Source organism: Sapajus apella, unplaced genomic scaffold, assembly GCF_009761245.1.
Source record: "Sapajus apella isolate SASKATOON/1434 unplaced genomic scaffold, GSC_monkey_1.0 scaffold21, whole genome shotgun sequence".
Taxonomy (NCBI): Eukaryota; Metazoa; Chordata; class Mammalia; order Primates; family Cebidae; genus Sapajus; species Sapajus apella.
Window position 1 is genome coordinate 1,130,565 of NW_022436961.1, and position 20,147 is coordinate 1,150,711.

Consider the following 20,147-nt stretch of genomic DNA (forward strand, 5'->3'; position numbering starts at 1 on the left):
GATGAATGGATATATAAACCATGGTATATCCATATGACGAGAAATGTCTAAACTATGTTTCTGTTTTTGTTTTTATGTATGAATGAACTATTAATACAGGTAACTACACGAATGAGTTGCAAAATTATATATGAAAGAAGTCACACTTCTTCCCTCAAAACATACTGTGAGTCCATTTATATAAAATTTAGAAAATGCAAATTAATCTATAATGATAGAAAGCAGACCAGTGCTTGCATATAAAATTTAGAAAATGCAAGGCCGAGCATGGTGGCTCATGCCTGTAATCCCAGCACTCTGGGAGGCCCAGGCAGGTGGATCACGAGGTCAGGAGATCGAGACCATCCTGGCCAACATGGTGAAACCCCGTTTCTACTAAAAATACAATCATTAGCTGGGTGTGGTGGCAGGCACCTGTAGTCCTAGCTACTGAGGAGGCTGAAGCAGGAAAATTGTTTGAACCTGGGAGGCGGAGGATGCAATGAGCGGAGAGCAGTGTTTGCTTGGGAATGGGAGTAGCAGGAAAGAAGGGGTTACAAAGGGACATGAGAACACTTTTGGATGTGATGGATGTATTCACTGCCTTGATTGTGGGGATAGCTTCACAGGCATATACAGGTCAATATTTATCAAACTGTATACTTTTTAAAATGTGCATTTATTATATATGTCAGTTTCATCTCAATAAAGCTGAAAAAAAAAGAGGGAAGCTCTAGAAAGAAATGAGCCATCCCCACTTGGAAAGAAAGAAAAAAAGGAAAGAAATGAGCCATCAAGTCACAAAAAGACACAGAGGAACCTAAAATGCATACTGTCAGTTAAAGAAGTCAATCTGAAAAGGTTACATAGTGTATGGTTCCAACTATATGATATTCCAGAAAAGGCAAAACTATGCAGGCAGTAAGTAAAAAGATTAGGGTTTCCCAAGTTTGGAAAGAGGGATGAATAGGCACAGCATAGAGGATATTTATGACAGAGAAACTATTCTGTGTTGTACTACCATGGTAGACATATGACATACATTTGTCAAAACCCATAAGATATACAACACCAAGAGTAAACCCTAATGCAAATGATGGCCTTTGAGCAGTACTGATGTGCCAGTGTTGGTTTATCTATTGTAAGAAATTCACTACTGTGGTGGGGAAGGCAGTGTGTGGTGGGCAAAGGGAATGTGGGAACTCATTGTATTTTTTTGCTCACATTTTAAATACTTTTTAAAAATTGTAAAATATACACAACATAAAATTTACCATCTTAACCATTTTTAACTGCACAGTTCAGTGGTATCAAATACATTCACATTGTTGTGCAACCATCACCACCACCCCTCTCCAGAATCTTTTCACCATCCCATACTGAAACTCTTTTCCACTCAATTTCACTCTGAAGGTAAAACAGCTCTTAAAAAGTCTATCCATTTTTTAAAAACTAAGTAGGGGACACGAATCTGTATAAACAAAAAGAATGAGAGAGATGTCAACAGCAATAAAATTTTGAAAGCTGTAAAGCAGATAAAACAAACAAAATAACTTAAAAGACCAAGCATATAAAAAATTATACTAAAAAGGCAAACTTAGATCCATTCACATTTCATAAAAGTTCTCCTAAAACTACAAAATGATGTAGCTTTTCATTTGTCAGCTCAGACAAAATGAAAAGGACTGATGTTTCCAGTAAAATCCTCTTTTTGGCATCCACACTCACCTGGCTTTCCTACTACCTCTCTGGTCTCTCTGCCAGTTGCTGCTCGACCCAACAATTAAAGGCCAAAGTTCAAGGCTGAGGCTACACATTTTTTCCTTTTTGCCTCATACTCTCCCCTAAAGTGATTTAATCCACAATTATAGCTTCAATTAAGAGATACCCAAAAAGATATCTCCAGCTTGGACTCCTCTTCTGAACTCTAGAGCTGTATAGTCCAACTATCAACTTGACGTTTCCTCTTTATTTCTCCATACCACTCAGATTTGATGTCCCCCAAACTATACTCATGACACATCCAGCTTCCCTCCACAGCAAATCTTCTTTCAGTATTCCAACATCAGTGGTTTATACCCTCTTCGGTGTATTTGCTTCAGTTAAAAACCTAAAAGTCCACTCCCCCCATACCAGCCATCAAAATATGCTGATTTTATAGATCATTTAGAGTCCACCCACTTCTCTTCATCTTCTTTAGCATCTCCTAGTCCAAAGTACCACAATCTCCCTTCTGAATTACTACAAACTTCTTTCTAATTATCCCTCATCACATTGGGCGTTTCCAATTCATTTTAAATCTGCAGCTAGAATATTTTTCAAAATGTAAATCCAACTTCTCAACTCCCCCACCCCCCACCAAAGCCTTCAACTGCTTCTTATGGCCCTTAGAATAAAGACATGCCTCTGTACAATGACTCCATCTACCTTTCCAACCCAATCTGTACCATACCCTCCCTCTGTGCATTAACCACTCACACCTTTCCTTTCCATAGCAGTGCTCACCATATTCCAACATCCTACAGGGCCTTTGAGTAAGCTCTTCCCACCGTGAAGAAACCGTGACTTAGATTTAAATTACCTTACTCAGGTAAAATGTTCATAACTTCCTAAACTAAGTTAAAAATATACCTTGTGTGAACTTTCATAACATTGTGTGCTTCCCTGTACCATCTGATACAACAGCAGTTTTGTTCTCATAGTTAAATTGTCTTCCCCACTTATGAGCCTCCTGAGGGTGGATATCATGTCTATGTGGCTGGCAGTTGTATCAGCAACACTGGACACAAAGTAGCCATTCAATAAATATCAAACTGACAATGAAGAAACTAATGTTGGTGAGGTTGTGTATATCAAACAACTATTTAAAATAGACACTGTGTAACAATATGGATAAATCTCACAGACATTATACTGAATTTAAGACAAACACAAGAGTACATACTATATGATTCCACTTACAAGACATTCAAGAACAGGCAAAACTAATTAATGGCACAGAAGTGAGAATCATGGCTATCTTTGGCAAAGAGGTTATTGAGTAGGGAGGAGCTGGAAATGTTCTGCATTTCAATCTGAGTGGAGGTTATAGGAGATATGCAACACATACACACAAAATTATCACTTTGTAGAACGCTTTTCTGTATGTATTTCAACAAAAGGAAAAAAAGGAAGGCATTCCAGGAAGAAAGAAAGGTTGAAAACTAAGTATTAATAAGAAAATGCCCACAAGACTCTGGTAAATTAAAAGACCACTTTGTAAAACATAATGTATATTATGATCTTGTTTACTTCAATTCATGAAAATTTTTTTTTCAAAGTTTACGATGACAAACTGTACTATGGGTACAAAATGATGTTGTGATATACAATGTGGACAGATTAAATCAAACTAATATCCATTGCCTCCAATTTTATGTTTTATTGTGAGAACATTTGAAATCTGTTCCCTCAGAATTCTGAAATATACATTATTACCTATAGTCACCATGCCTTGAAATAAATCTCAAAAAAACGAATTCCTCCTAATCGAAACTTTGTGCCCTCTGACTATCACCTCCCCATTCCCCTCAGCCCCCTGCCCTGGTAAACACCATTCTAATCTCTGCTTCTATGAGTTCAATTGTTTTAGATTCCACTTAAGTGAGTCGGTATTTATCTTTCTGTGCATGGCTTATTTCACGTAGCACAATGTCCTCCAGGTTTGTCTATGTTGTTGAAAATGACAGAATTTCCTTCTTTTGGGGCATGGGCACGAAGGCTTATGCCTTTAATCTCAGCACTTTGACAGGCCAAGGCAGGAGGATTGCTTGAGCTCAGGAGTTCAAGACCAGCTTGGGCCACATAGTGAGATCCATCTCTACAAAAAAAAAAAAAAAAAAAGGTTCGGTGTGGTGGTGCACCCCTGTGGTCCCAGAAGCTACTAGGGAGGCTATGGTGTAAGGATTGCCTGAGCTTGGGAGTTTGAGGCTGGAGCGTGAGCCCTGGTCAATCCACTATACTCCAGCATGGGTGACAGAGTGAGACCCTGTCTCAATCAATCAATTAATAAAGGCCTAACAGTATTTCATTGTGTTCATATACATCACATTTTCTTTATCCATCCATTCCCTGATAGACACTAATGTTGCTTTAAATTGAGTACCCTGAATAATGCTGTAAGAAATGTGGAAGTGCAGGTATCTCTTCAACATACCAGTTCCAAATCCTTTGGCTATATACACAAAAGTGGATTGCTGGATCATATGGTAATTCTATTTTTAGTTTTTTGTACAGTTTTCCATAACGGCTGTACTAGTTTACACTCCCAACAACAGTGTACAAGGGTTCCCTGTGCTCTACATCCTCACCAACACTTATTTTTCATCTTTTTGATAACAGCCATTCTGACAGATGAGAGGTGACAAGTCTTTTTGGTTTTAATTTATATTTCTCTGATGATCAGTGATAAGTATTTTTTCATATGCTTGTTAACCATCTGTATATCTTCTTTTGAAAAATGTCTATTCAGGTCCTTCACGCTTTTTTAAATTGAGTTATTTGTTTTCCCTATATTCAGCTGTTTGAGTTCCTTACATAGACTGGATAGTAACGTCTTATTAGATGTATGGCTTACAAATATTTTCTCCCAATCTGTAGTTTGTCTCTTCACTCTGTTGCTTGTTTCCATTGTCATGCAGAAGTTTTTAGTTTGCTGTAATACCGTTTGTCCATTTTTGCTTTTGTTGCCTGTTCTACGGTCAAATTCAAGAACTCATCCCCCAGACCAATGTCAAGAAGCTTTCCCCCCATGTTTCCTTCTAGTAGTTTTACAATTTCAGGAGGCATATTTAAATGTTTAATCCATTCTGAGTTGATTTTTGCATGTCAGGGGAGATAAGGGTCTCACTTTATTCTTCTGCATGTGGATACCCAGTTTTCGCAAAACCCTTTACTGAAGAGACTGTCCTTTTCTCATTGTGTGTCTGTGGCACCTTTGTGGAAAATCAACTGACTATAGATGTATGGGTTCATTTCTGGAATTTCTATTGTTCCACTGGTCAATGTGTCTACTTTTATGCTAGTAGTACATTGTTTTAATTACCATAGCTTTGCAATAGAGTTTAAAATCAGGTAGTGAGATTTCTCCAGCTTTGATCTTTTTGCTCATGACTGCTTTGGCTATTTGGGGTCTTTTGTCATTTCATATGAATTTCAGCTTTGTTTCTTATTTCTGTTAAAAAGGTTATTGAAATTTTTACAGGGAATGCAGTGAATCTGCAGATCATTTTGGCTAGTATGGACATTTTAATAATTTATCTAATCTACGAACACAGAACATCTTTCCTTCATTGGAGACTTCAACTTCTTTCATCAATGTTTTGTAGTTTTCAATCTACGGATCTTTCACCTTGTTGGTTAAGTGTATTCTAAGTATTTTATTTAATTTGGTAGCTATTATAAATGGGATTGTTTTCATGATTTCTTTTTCAGATAGTTTGTTGTCAGTGCATATAAACACTACTGATTTTTGTAGGCTGATTTTGTATCCTGCAACTTTACTATATTCCTTTACCAGGTCTAACAGTTTTTTTATGGAGTCTTTATGGCTTTTGGCACACAACGTCACATTGTCAGGAAACAGTGACAGTTTCACTTCTTTCTTTCCTATTTGGATACCTTTTACTTTTTTATCTTATTTTAATTTTTGCCTCATTGTTCTGGTAAAGACTGTGTTAAACAGAAGTAGCAGAGTCGAAATCCTTGTCTTGTTCCTGAAATCTTGTTTTGATAAAACAATACACATACACTTTCTTTTGGTTTCTCTAAGTGATAGAGATCCTACACAAACTAGCTTAGGCAAAAAATTCATTTATTGACATATACCTGTAAAGTTCACTTAGCTAGGCCCACAAACTCAAAATAATTTTTATTAAGAACTTCAGTGAGGCCGGGCACAGTGGCTCACGCCTGTAATGCTAGCACTTTAGGAGGAAGAGGCGTGCAGATCACAAGGTCAAGAGACATAGACCATCCTGGCCAATATGCTGAAACCCCGTCTCTATTAAAAATACAAAAATTAGCTAGGCATGGTGCTGCATGCCTGTAGTACCAGCTAGTCAGGAGGCTAAGGCAGGAGAACCACCTGAACCCAGCAGGCAGAGGTTGCAGTGAGCCGAGATCACGCCACTCCACTCTAGCCTCACAACCAAGCAAGACTCGGTCTCAAAAAAAAAAAAAAAAAAAAAAAAAAAAAAAGAACTTCAGTGGGAAAGCTAAAATTAGGGCATCACTCAGAGGTGACCATAAAAATGGCAAGATTGTTCTTTTCAGAGTGCTCAAACCAAAGCAAACCACGTTTTCAATGAGCTTTCCTGAGCTTCATTAAAAAACCTGTGTGCCTATGTATCTGGAAAAATGTACCATGCACTTTAAGCTATAGAAGAAAGTAAAAACAAGCTATAGTGTTCAAACATGAGTCCCCAGTTCTAAAGGCAAACAGACAGATGATCTGAAATGTTGCCAACATTTCAGATCATCTGTCTGTTTGCCTTTAGAATTGGTAGTGCAGTGGATTGACCAGGGCTCACTGCAGCTTCAAACTCCCAGGCTCAGGCAATCCTCACGCCATAGCCTCCCTAGTAGCTTCTGGGACCACAGGAGTGCACCACCACATCCAACCTTTTTTTTTTTTCTTTCTTTTTTTTTTTTTTGTAGAGATGGATCTCACTCTGTGGCCCAGGCTGGTCTTGAACTCCTGAACTCAAGCAATCCTCCTGCCGTGGCCTGTCAAAGTGCTGAGGTCCATGGCAACTTTATGTAGCTAACTGCAAAGTAAACCAATAATTCATTTCATAATGACACTGATTTTCAACAGAAATGCAGGGCAACCCAGCTAGTGATATGTAAATCTTTTTAAATCATCAGGCTGACAAGTGTTCAGGTCTTCAAAATACGAAAGCATCTGCAAATTACAACAAATTCAATGACTTTTTAAATCTACACATAATTTTTTAAAATGCCTAGGTCAAAAGCTGATAGTCATATAATATCAATTTCATAATAATTATGTTTTCAAAGTACTTAGAAGAATCGGGTATATTTCATATATCCCAAACGAATACTCCTTCCTACTGTCACTCAGCAAACATAAGCACTTACAATGTATATTAAACTAGGAGGAACTGCTGATTTTGACCATTTTGACCCATAAAGAAAAGGAATATCATACAGTTCAACATAAAACCAGGCATTTGGCTGTTGCTTGGATACAACAGTAAAAACAAATTCCCTGGCTCCACGTGCAGTTTACATTCTGTGTATATGTGTGTGGGGGCACTAGGGGCAGATATATGAACAACCAAATATATGGTATATCAGATGGTGTTACAAATTTGAAAGAAGAACACAAAAGCTTAAGGGGGATATAGAGAGTAAAGGGAACTGTGATTGCTATTTTATATGGGTACCCAAGGCCGGTGTCTCTGGTGAGATGACATTTGAGCAAAATTTTAAAGATGGAGTAAGCGTCTTAGAGTCTCCTGTAACAACAAAATCTGGCCACTTTCTGCCAAGCTTAAACAGAAAAACACAAGAACAAATAATTCTGCTAAATCCATTAGAGTACTAAACAATTGCAGCCCTTATTAAACTTGCAACCCAATCTATACCTAACAAGTACATGCCATCAAAACTACTGCTGCTGCTGCCTACAGGTCTTACTCTACACACATTTCATGTAAGCACTTTTTCAATCCATGTTTGTAATCTAATAAATATCCATGCATAAGAATACACATAAAGATAAACAATTTACTCTTACATCTTTTGAAGAACCTGGGCCATCACAACCCCATTCGTTAAATCTTCCACGGTCCGGCATGGTGCATCCACGTTAAATGTCTGGATCTGAAGGGAAAAAAGTGGGGGAAGAGATTCTATGGTTACCTATGTAGACAATTTCTTAGAGTTTTTTGTCTTTGTTTTTTTAGTGATTGGAAAAAAGAAGTCTGGTTAGAAACTTTTTCCTTTAAGGGAAATGTCCAGCCAAGTATTACTGTGATTTTTCCCCACTCCTAAAAGAGAAATTGTGGTGGATACTGGGTGGCTTCCCAGCATCCGTTCTACTCACACAAGACCCATCTACAAAAATCATGGTACCTTCATCCTCTCTACCACTGACTGACTCAAGGACACACAAAGAAAAAACAATTTGGACTAAAGAGAGACAAGGAGATGCTTCTGGGAAAGAAAAGCCAATCTCCTGTTGATTTAAGTATGTTGCCTCCGTTACTGAGAGCAGTCATCTCATGACTACTAAGGCGATCATCTTAAGATTAGGCCAATGCAGTGAAAAGCAGAGAGGAGAGCTAGAAAGAACTACGTCCTCCTCCCCAAATCCCCCCCAATAAAAAAAAATAAACAAACAAAAAGAAAAAATGACATCCTTAAGGTAAAAACTGGATTACTATATTAAAAAATCTTGAGGCCTCCTGGTATATGAGACGAATTCATTTATTCTTTATGCCGGGCAAGGTTGTAGTTTCTGTTACTCAGAGGCCGAGTATCTTTATATAGATGTAGAAGTTGCACTTAGAATGGTTAGTTAGATATTCACTTCATTTTGATTTCAAACATTATGAAACTTTGTACTAAGCAACATGATGTAGCCAAGAAATGTACTTTCCCTAACAGAGTAAATTATCTCTAAAAGTAAGAAAATGTAGCCAATAATGATTACACCCAGTAGTGTACTCAGGATTTAGAAGGAAATCAAAACCTGAGAACAGACAGGCACAGGCCACCCTCTCATGGAACTTACAACTAGAAAAAAATGAAATGGTGTTATAGAGGTGTCAACAGCAAGCATAAAGACGATAAGTGAGAGTGGGATGCAATCTAGGTATGAAGAGCAGCTTGGTGCATTCTGGGCAGGGTCTAAGAATTGGAGGAAGAAACAGAAACGGGAAAAATAAAATAGTGAAAGACAGGGCAAAAGAATGAAGAATTATCATGTAAAATCTTAGAAGCCACATTAAGACCTTATCCTATGAATAAAAGAAGCAAAGCATTTGAAGCAGAAGAGTGAGCCATGAGGTTTGCATTGCATTAATATAAGATTACACTGGCTGCAGTATGACGGAAGGAGTAGAGGGAAAGAGACAGGGAAACCCATTTATGTAGATTTATATATTAACATGGATGAAGCTAAACTCAGTATTGACAATGAGAATACTGGGAATAACATTCAGGTGACCATATGTCTTCACATATATTTTTATTTATTGAGTTAGAAAAGAAGTATTGCTAGGTCAAAAACTGTATGAACATTCTAAGGTTTTTGATAAAACTGCCAAACTGCCCTAAATATATACTGTAGCAATTTATTCTCTAACAGTGGGTAAATGTCCACTTCTATGTACCAAATCATTTATAAAATCTTTAAAAGGCAACTATTAACAGTACAGTCAGTAGCTTCATATATAATACAGAAGAGTCTTATGGGTAGAGACAGTTTCAGTGGTAGAGGCCCAGGGAATTATAAGATCTTTGTAGCAAGTTTTTACTTAAGTGTCTATTTGGGACAGGTGATAAGAGGGTCCTTCCAAGCCACCCTGACACAAACCTAATAGCTGGCAGAGGTGCAATAAATGATTAGAAAATAAAAGAAACAAACATCATTTGCGGAAACTGATTTTGAATTTTACTCCTACTATCTCCAGCTGTCTGCTCGCTAGTAATGTGGTAATAATTTTAAAAGAAATAAACACTTGCTTTTATTTTACAGTTGCTAAGTCAATGGCCCATTTTCAAAAAAGAAAAACCAATCTTCTTCTTGTAGGTTTGTTTAGAAGGAAAAAGAGAGGCAGCAGTGAGGGCCATGTCTCATTCTTCTCTATATCAGTGACCTCAGCACAATGCCCGATACAGAACAAGCCCTCAGTGAACACCACTTTGAATGAAAGGAACTAATTTGAATTCCTAGTTTTGACCTGTAAATTTGGACAGGACATTTTATTTCTCTCAATATCAGTTTTTCCATATACAGAAAGATAGGAGAAAAACAGCTTATGGAGGGATGTGTTGCTTCAGAATGAGTAAGAAAATGAATACCCATGAGGTATTTTGTAAAGCCTAAAGCAATGGTCCCAAACTGGGGTGTGTAGGCAATCATCTGGGAGGCTTCCATTTTGAAAATATGTATTTTGGCAGGGCGTGGTGGCTTATACCTGTAATCCCAGGTATAAGCCACCTGGGATTACAGGCATAAGTAATGACTACGGAGGTCAAAGCTGGAGGATCACTTGAGCCCACGAACTCGAAACCATGCTGAACAACATGGCAAAACTCTGTCTCTACAAAAAGTACAAAAATTAGCTGGGTCTGGTGGCTCACAACTGTAGTCCCAGCTATTCAGGAGACTGAAGTGGGAGAGTCACTTAAGCCTGGGGGGTCAGGGCTGCAGTGAACCGTGAGTGTGCCACTGTACTCCAGCTGGGGCAACAGAGCAAGACCCTGTCTAAACAAAAATTTTTTTAAAAGAGAGAGAGAGAATACATACACACACATGTCTTGGCTTCCCCTACTGAATCAGAATCTGTATGTAGGAAGCTTGGGATCTATTTTTAACAAGCTCATCAAATAATTCTTACATAGCTGGACACTGGTTCGGCATTTGGAATCCTATCATCTAAAGCACTACTAAAGGGAAAGGATGCAAGATTGGAAAACAGCCTCTGGCCAGTCAGAAGAAGCAATTCAACAAAGCACGTAATTCAAAAAAGCAAGCGATTTAGTTGTTAAGACTTTTGTAATCCCAGAACTTTGGGAAGTCGAGGTGGGCAGATCTTCAGAGGTCAGGAGTTCCAGACTAGCCTGGCCAACATAGTGAAACGCTATCTCTACTAAAAAATACAAAAATTAGCTGGGCATGGTGGTATGCACCTGTAATCCCAGCTCCCAGGGAGGCTGAGGCAGGAGAATTGCTTGAACCTGGAGGCAGAGGTTGCAGTGAGCCGAGATTGGGCCACTGCACTCCAGCCTGGGCAACAGAGCAAGACTCCATCTCAAAAAAAAAAAAAAAAGAAATAAAAAGACTTGATCTGTTTTTTCTCTTGGGACTTAGAGAAAGCTAAATTTTCATTTTTGTTTCTAAAACATGGCGTTATTCAATTATTTTCTTTGTATTAGCCCTTCAGGTACATAGTTGCTCACAAGAGTCAGAGATGTACACCTCTGCTCCAAGATGAAAGTGATACAGATCCTAAATAAAATTTATCCCTACAGAGTTTATTTTTGGGGTGATGAAAATGTTCTTCGAACTAGACAGTCATGATGACTACACAATCTTGTGATCATACTAAAAACCAATAAATTATATACTTTAAAAGGATGAATTTTATGGTATGTAAACTGTATCTTAATTTTTAAGAATCTGTCACCAGTCCTCTGAGCTAACATCTATGGAGTATTTCAGAACAGCAGTACAGTAAAACTAAAAGACAACCTCACCTAATTGCATTAAGGCATGAAATTCTACCTGAAGGGTTACAACCTTTCTTTTAATTCCAAGAAGCTCTATTACCACCCCCCAACCTCTACCTCCCCTTCCCCAACAAAAGCAAGAGAGGAGTAAAGCATGAGATCACCTAGAATTACCATCTCCAGAGCAATGGATAATTTTGCTACTTAGGAGACATTTTTAGCTGTAACAGTGAGTTGGGTGCTATAGTCATCTAGCTGGTTGAGGCAATGGGATGCTACTACTAAATATTAAACATAAGACATAGTGCAGTGCCCACAGCAAAGAACTGTCAGCGCAAAATGTCAAACAATTTTCTAGAGCCATGGTTCTCAAAACGTGGCCCCCAAGTCACCAACAATAGCATCACCTGGGAACCTATCAGAAATGCAAAATCTCAGCCAGCCCAGACCTATAGAATTAGCAATTCTGGGCATCAATGCTTTAGCAAGCTCTCTAGATGACGCAGATCAATACTAAGCATGAAAGTCACTGATGAAGTTAACAAACGTAATGTTAAATAATGCAATCGAAACACAACAGTGAAGTTTTGTGTCCAAAGTCACCTACAGTTAGTATGGAACAAAACCAGGATTTGAACTCAGGCTGCCTAATGTCAGAACCTGCGTACTCTTATGCTATACTATTTTTTTTAAGTGCCTTAACTTTTGTATATCAGTGACTTATTCTTCGATAACAGGATAAAAGTTGCTGGCAGAATCAAGTTAGGCAGAGGACAGAGCATGGAATGGGAGAGATATCACCATAATAATGATACCACCCCAAATTCTAAGCACTAGTATACATTTTATAAGTTGCCAAATAAGTAATATGAAAACAATAAGGATATATTAATGTTGCTAGGTTACTCCAAAGTATACTGAGCCTATGTGATGACTTTTTTTTTTTTTTTTTTTTTGGTCAAAGCTTGGTAGCAATTCCTCTGAAACACAGGCAGAGGTTCACACAAAAACAAAACAAAACAAAAAACAACTTGGTAGCACTGTAGACTTTCTTGTTTTTCAGTCTCTAAAACCTGGAAAAGTGCTATCTTTTCAAGATTCACATACAGTTCAAGAAATTAGGCTTGACAGGTGTAACAGGCAGGGCAGATTTTGACTCAGAGGGTGGAGAGAGGAGGCACAGTGGAAATTTTCAAGCACGTCCTGCTCAACTTGCTTGCATGAACTTTGATTTCGAATTTAAGCTTAAAATGGGAAAGTTCCCCTTGGTAGGATGATACTTAACTCTTTTTTATAACTTTCTCTTTCAACAAAAATTTGGAACATATGGTTCTTGCGCCAGTAGGCTGTCTGATAAAAGGGCAATTTATCCAGCATGTGAGAAAATGAGATGTTCCACTGAGTTCCGTATAAGTGACAGAATTATCCCTTTAAGTACTTAAGCTTTTATTACTTTAGCTGTTTCTAGTAGAATAATTTCTAAAATGTTCCATATATGTCTCTCCAATCTCTAAATGCTATGTAGTGAAAACATACTTTTATCTGATACTCAGTATTATAATTTTGATCTTCAATAATTGAACATGGAGCCTGTAGAAGTATATAAGGATGTCAGCCCAAAGACGGAATCATCCAACACTTGGGTCTTGTCTGTCACATACAGTTGTCTGAATTTTGCTCAGTGAGAGCAAAACCCCACACGCAACCAAACTGACTAGAAGTTGACATAAAATAGAGCAAATTAATCTAAATGAGTCTTTTCTTTGGAGTGTATGTGTACACTTTTGCTTGCATTTGGTGTTTGAATTGTGTTTAGCATTAATCTGGCTTCCAGATGGGGGGGAGGTGCTACTAGACATGTAAATGACATCAAACATTGCTCGCCAAAACATTTATTCTGCTTTTTAAAACATTTATTCTGCTTTTTATAATGACGGCTGAAAGAGAACAAACCCAGCATTTACACTCTATTTTGAAACATGTCTTTTAAAGTGTTTCCAAATCTTAGAATTCTACATCTTCATAAACACCGCCCTCCAATTTTGTCACTGATAATCTCTAATCTTATCCAGAAATTTTCATTGATGAGTTTTCCAGTGACATTTCAAAAACTCTATTCTACAATACCATACTCCCTGACCTCTCTACCAAGCTGATAATGTGGATTACCCGTTTTCTTGACATTTTATGAGATTCTAAATAGATTCTCTCATGTTGTCAGGTTCTGTCAGTAGCCTTTCAAACTTCTCAGATTTTTCCTCTATATTTTTTATCAGCATTTCTCACTTACATAAGTGCAATTACTAAGTACCATATTTTTGCAGATGCCCTTCAAACACAGACAGTCCCCAACTTAGGATGGGTTAATTTATGATTTTTCAACTTTACAATGATGCAAGAGATACACATTCAGTAGAAATCATACTCTGCCCATAAAACCATCATATTTTTCATTTTCAGTAGAGTATTCAATAAATTGCATGAGATATTCAAGACTTTATATGAAATAAGCTTTGTGATAGATGATTTTGCTTAACTGTAGGCTAATAATGTAAGTGTTCTGCACACGTTTAAGGTAGGCCAGGCTAAGCTATGGTGTTTGTTCGGTTAGAAACATGAAATGTATTTTCAACTTATGATGAAAGGTTTGTCGGGATGTAACCCCATCGTAAGTTAAGGAGCCTCTGTACATCTCTCTATTTTCATGTGTTTTTTTCTTCCTAGATTTTAAACAATGCAGCCCTACTTAGATTCAAATAGCTTCATCTTTGCCTTCTTCTTTCTCTAGCATAAAGGGAAGCACTACTTGCGGAGACTCAAAAACTCCAATCTTAAGTTCCTCGCCATTCTGTTTACAGATTTACAGATTCTGCCAAATCTATTCCTTTCACATTATCAAAGAATTTAGAGCTTTGCGCAGTGGCAGTATCGTAGCCAATGAGGTTTGTCCAAGGCGCGATTATTGCTAACTGAAAACTTTTCCCAATACCCTGCCATGACGACTTGAAATATAGTCGGCATTGGCAATTTTTGACAGTCTCTAAGGAAACTGAATTTTTTAAAAAAGATTTAATTTAGTGCTTCTTTCCTCTATCTCTCCCCTGCCTAGTCAAACCTCGGCCACATTATGCAACTTAGTTTTCCTCTCTTCTGAAATACAGCAGTGAAAGCCATGTCCTTGCCTGGAGGCGGAACCCAACAGAAGTGTAAGCTGCGCATTAACTATATATTGCTGCTATCTGAAATCCCCTAAATGGTCTAATATGCAACTGGCTACCTCAAGCTCTACCACTGGATATAGTCTGTTTCAGTGGAAACTGATTCGTGACATATCCAAATTATAAAAACCTCAGACTATTTTTATTACTTTTTAAAACCAACGTAAGGCAATACTTTTCCAGCCTTTCCAGCAAAGTGCCTTGCATAGGAGCGTGACGTCTACACTCCAGCGATCCCGATTCATAACCCAAGACACCGCTAAACAGATTTTCTCACATTCGTGTTTTACCTTTAAAATTAATACAAATGCTACAGTCGCCTCCAAAAACACATGCGCAAACATTTAATTAACCTTCTCAGCAATGAGTGAAACGGACGCTCCCGAACGCAGCGCGGGATCGGTCTGAGCTCTGCGCATCCCTCCCCCCCCCCGAACCGCGACGCGGCGAGAACGACTGGAACCCAGGCGTCGGTTCCCCGGCCGCGTCCCGAAGACCCAGCTTGAGGAAGGCGAGGTCGCTGACGTGACAAGTGAGTATGTATTTACTTCAAAGCGTGAGGAATCTAAAACCGTTTAACAATTCAAAATCAGAATCCCACGACGCTGTCCCTCAAGGCCTTCGAGTTCCATTGTTGACGCCCAGACACCTCCAGACTTCTAAACGTCTGCTCGACGCCTGTGACAGGCGTCGGCCCCTCGCGCACTCCCACCGCCAGCGGCGCCTCGCGTCCGAAACTGGGTCCCCCGGCGCCTCCGGCATTCTCCCCACGCTCCCTCACAGGTGCTTTCCCTTCCCAGGCCGGGCGAGGGCCGTACTCCGAGAAGGCGGCAACAAAGGCGAGGAGCCGCGGAGGCTTCCAGGCGCGGGGCGGCCAGGCTCGGCTGCCACCGAAGCGCAGCGCCGCCCCAGCTGCGAGCAGCCGCGCGGGTCTCGGAGTCGCCCGCTGCGTCCCCACCCCAGCCCGGCCTGGGTCCGCCCGGAGCAGCGACGCCTCAGGCCCTGCAAGTTTCTCTCGGACCCTGGGCCGAGCCTCCTCACCACGCCCGTCCTGGGCCCCGGATGTGACGGCACCGTTGCCCGCGGCACTCGTCCCCCGGGCCGCGCGTTGGGGGTCCCGCTAAGTGACGGGGGGAGGTGGTCTTCCTGTCGGCCCGTGGCCCCCACATACCCAAGTGAGGAGGCTATCGCACAGCTCCGCCCGCTCCAGCGACTCCACGCTAAACATCTTCCCCGCCACGGCCGGGCAGCGTCTCCCGCCTGGCCGGACGCTGCCGCCACTCGGTCGGGGGATCCGGGGGCCCGCGACGCTGCCTCGGCCTCCGGCCCTCCTGCTCCTCAGATCCGGCCGCCGACTGTCGCCCAGCGCTGGCAGCGGCTCCGCACCGTCACCCCCGGGGCCCCTCCTTCTCCTTTCTATCGGGACCGCGCGCCAACAGCGCGCGACTCCGGCCACGCCCGCCGCCCCGCGTCCCCGCCCCCGGCCGTCCACACCGCTCCTCCCGAGCGCTGCTGCTCTGGCTGGAGCCGCGGCCTAATACCCACTGCGCACGCTCGCGCCCCGGCCGACCCGCGCCGTCGGCTCGCTGCGTGTCGAGGCGCGCGCGCACGCGCCCGGCCCTGGCGGCTGCGGCGGTGGGTCCTCCTCCACCGTCGGCTCGCGCCCTCGCGGAAGCTCGGTAGTGCGCGTGCGCCCGCACCCGCACTCCAAATTAAAAAGCGGACGGCTAGTGGTGGCCCGGGAGGGGTGGCGGGAGCGGTCCCGGAAATAATCTGTTCTCTGTCACCGGGAACTGGCGAGGTAGTTCCTCCGCGGTGGAGAGGTACGTCCGGCGGGCGGCGGCCACGCCTACCCCACCCGGGCCAGCTGAGCCGCCGACGGCGGGGCCCGGCCATCCTGGGGTCGGTAGGGCAGCCAAGGTTTTGCGGGGCGGCGGGAGTCGCCGCCTCCTCCCTCGCGACCCCGCCCTCCTTTGGAAGCCCCAGAATCGCCCTGCGGCTGTCCGGAGTCGCCGGCGACAATGGAGGGGCCGACGCGGAGGGCGGCTCGGCGGCTTTAGGTGGGCTTAGCCAGCGGCGAGAACACCGCCGCTCCTTCTGGGGTCGCTCGGAACGCGACCCTGAGAACTCTCCTGAATGCAGGAGGAGCGTGCGCCCGTTCGCCAATCCGTAAGGACCCCGGCCGACCCCGGGCCTGCGTCTCCCAGCGTTCGGAGTTGCCTTCGCTTAATGGCGAGGCAAATTGTTGTCGAGCTCCCACCTCTTGAGGCACGAATCTCTCCGCAGGGTTGCCGATACATTTTTAGCAGAGATAGCATACGCAGAAAAGTGCATAGACATACACGTTTAAAGAAGAATTAATAAAACACGCAGATAAAAATGAAAAGGGCATTACCGGCACCCCAGGAGTTTCTTGCCCCTGCCCTGCGCTCCTTTCTTGGAGCTTGATTCTCTCCTAGCCTGACTAGTGTGATCATCACTTCCTTACAGCTTTACCATTTATGTGTGCATGCGATCTCGTTTTCCTTTGTCTGTTTTTGAACTTTTGCGAGTGGATCATAGTGTGTTGTTTGTGGTTTTCAATCAGTATTAAATTGATGTGCTGTGTATCTATAGGTAATTTTCATTGCTGCCTAGTAGTCCACTGTGTGAATAGAACAGTGTATCCAGACTGGGTATGCGTTTTGTTCCAGACTGAGGCTACTCAGAACATTGCTATAAGCATCCTGGTGTGCCTGGAACCTAGTGCAAATTTGCTGGAATTTCCAGGACACACTCTCTGGAGTCCTTAGAGAACTGTCATGCATAGAGTATGCATAACTACTAGCCAATGCCAAATTTTTATTTGGAGTGCAACAAAGTTAACTTCCCAGGACACATTTTAGTTTGGCATCTCCCTTTTTTTTTTTTTTTTTCCATTGAGAGTAGGTTTTCTCATTGAGCACTCAAGACAGCATTGAGTTGGGTTTTTTGTTTGTTTGTTTGTCTTTGAGAAAGGGTCTCATTCTGGAGTGCAGTGATGCAATCTTGGCTCACTGCAACCTCTGCTTCCCGGGCTCAGGCATTCCTCCTGCCTCAGCCTCCCACGTAGGTGGGACCACAGGCGCAAGCCACGATACCCGGCTGATTTTCTTACTTTTTTGTGGAGAAGGGGTCTCACTATGTTTCCCAGGCTGGTCTCAAACTCCTGGGCTCAAGTGAACTGCCCGCCTTGGCCTCCCAAAAGTTCTGGGATCACAAGTGTGAGCCACCGAGCCTGAACCAGCATTGAGTTTTTAAGGATGCCTTACAGAGTACCACTCAACAGTTGACATCTGATCATTTAGCATTTTGTTAAGTGTAAAAAAAAAAAAAACTTACCTGAAGTCTTCTCAATGGTCTTTTTTTCAAACATCCTTCCCTACACCAAGGACAGAGAAACCTTTAGAAAATACACATATGTGTCTCGCCTATGTTTGGTTTCTGTGTTGGTGACTGTGGATATTTGTCAAACTAGAGTTCCTACATTCCTTACCAGGTTGTTTCTATCAAATCTCTAGCACTTTTAAGTGACCTATAATCTTGTAGGCAAATGAATGAAGTCAGTGAGTATATGTCACATTGACTTAAGCCTGACTTGCATGCAGCTTGTCTTTAGATGGGCAGACAAGATGCCGGCCCTGCTGGAGCGACTGTGGCTTTACCATCCTGAGCACCCTTCCTTCAGCGGCCCGGTTTTCAAGGCTTAGACACAATGGACTGAAAGCCTCCTTTTTCGAGGTTGTCTGCTTATCCAGTGCTTTTGTGCATGATGTTGCAGTGTTCTGGATGTTTCATTTTGTAATTCCAGTTACCTTTGATGAAAGAAATTAGTAGAAGCTTCTTGGTTGTGAGTCATTCCAGAAGCCATGTGGCCGTCAAGTTTCTACATGAGCCTTGGGGTAAAAAGACACTGAGATTCTCTCCTTTGTTCCAGGAAGTCCTGGAATTTTCAATTTTTCCCTTATTTCCTCTGTGTGGTTTATTTTTTTTTTCTTCCCCAAAAGCTTTGGAAATGCCTGAAGAGAGGTGAGTTGAATTTGTCTTAGCTGTCTCCTTACTCCGGGTAGTTGGCGGCTAGTTCTTACCCACAGCTGCTTATCGGATTGAAGAGGGCATGTGCTGTGTGACAGTGCTCCAGATTGCATCCGGTCTTCCCAGGGTACACACACTGAGAGCTATGATTAAAGAGAGTTTGAGATGCTATGTAGACCAGCTTTGGGGCGGGCATAGCTAGCTAGGTTTTATCATAGTTCTGCACTTCCCACCCCACCCCCAGCCCAAAAAAGTGTGTCTGTTTGTTATGGTTCAACCTAATGTCTTTTACATTTTAGGAAGCTGAGACTGAGACTTTACATAAGTCCAGGGCTGTCTAACTCTGGAGCTTGTGCTGCTTTGCTGTCTTAAGCTACTCCTCAGTAAGATGTGGCTAGCTGAGCAATAGCAAAGCCAGTTCCTCTGCAAACTTCTATCAATTACACTGCACAGTTTCCAAGATGGAAGGGGTTCTGTTTTTGTGAATCTTAAACAGTTCAAAACCAAGTATTAGTAACTCTTCTTTTCATTTTTTGTTTTGTTTTGTTAGATGGAGTCTCGCTCTGTCGCCCAGGCTGGAGTGCAGTGGGCTGATCTCAGCTCACTGCAATCTCCACCTCCTAGGTTCACACGATTCTCTTGCCTCAGCCTCCAGAGTAGTTGGAATTACAGGCGTCCAACACCACGCCCAGCTAATTTTTGTATTTTTAGTAGAGACGGGGTTTCACTATGTTGGCCAGGCTGGTCTCGATCTCTTGATCTCAAGTGATCCACCTGCCTCGGCCTCCCAAAGTGCTGGGATTACAGGCGTGAGCCACCACACCTGGTTTTCATATTTTACAGGATACCATGAAATAGATTACATACCATGTTCTATACATTTAATAACCTTGTTTCTGGGTTTCATGTAAACAACATTTAGTGGCCACTACAACATATCAGACCCTGCGCACTAATGACAGGAATAAGATATGATTCCTGACTGAAAGGAGTTCATTCTTTAAAAATGTATTTTTAATTTTTATGGATGTATAATTGTTATGTATATTTATGGGTACCTGTAATATATTGATAGAAATGTATACAATGTGTAATGATCAAATCTGGGCAGTATTTTGATGCAGGGTTTTGCTCTGTTGCCCAGGCTAGAATGTAGTGGTGCAATCACTGCAACCTCTGCCTCCTGGGTTCAAGCAATTCTTATGCCTCAGTCTCCCGAGTAGCTAGGATCACAGGTGTGCGCCACCACATCTGGCTAATTTTTGTATTTTTGGTAAAGATGGGGTTTCACCATGTTGGCCAGGCTGATCTCAAATTCTTGGCCACAAGTGATCTACCTACCTCAGCCTTCCAAAATGCTGTGATTACAGGTGTGAGCCACAGCACTGGCCCAAATCTAGGGTTTAAAAAAACCCTATAACAGAACCTTCAAAT

General features: G+C 41.8%; 2 protein-coding genes and 1 non-coding gene across 5 annotated transcripts in view; 2 read left to right on the forward strand and 1 right to left on the reverse strand.

The window, feature by feature from the left end:
* The window catches only part of HOOK3 (hook microtubule tethering protein 3), a 129,585-nt gene extending 113,461 nt beyond the window's left edge, over positions 1-16,124 (reverse strand). Inside the window, exons 1-2 of the mRNA XM_032288032.1 lie at positions 15,832-16,124; positions 7,781-7,866 (exon numbers count right to left, since the gene is read on the reverse strand). Coding sequence (XP_032143923.1) covers positions 7,781-7,866; positions 15,832-15,888 — 143 coding nt within the window. The 5' untranslated portion in view covers positions 15,889-16,124. The remainder of the gene's footprint in view (positions 1-7,780; positions 7,867-15,831) is intronic.
* Positions 14,351-14,491, forward strand: LOC116558534. The gene has a single exon (XR_004272043.1). It is a non-coding gene; the product is annotated as a U4 spliceosomal RNA (small nuclear RNA).
* A 119-nt stretch (positions 16,125-16,243) lies between the features above and the next one.
* Positions 16,244-20,147, forward strand: part of RNF170 (ring finger protein 170) — a 48,068-nt gene continuing 44,164 nt past the window's right edge. Inside the window, exon 1 of one of the 3 annotated variants that reach the window (XM_032288042.1) lies at positions 16,244-16,483. Coding sequence is in view for 1 of the 3 variants with exons in the window: in XM_032288044.1 (XP_032143935.1) it covers positions 18,499-18,707 (209 nt within the window). In the remaining 2 variants the exon portion in view is untranslated. Of the gene's footprint in view, positions 16,484-16,629; positions 16,721-17,841; positions 18,708-20,147 lie in introns of those variants that run through there. The other 2 variants (XM_032288043.1, XM_032288044.1) reach the window with 2 other exon arrangements.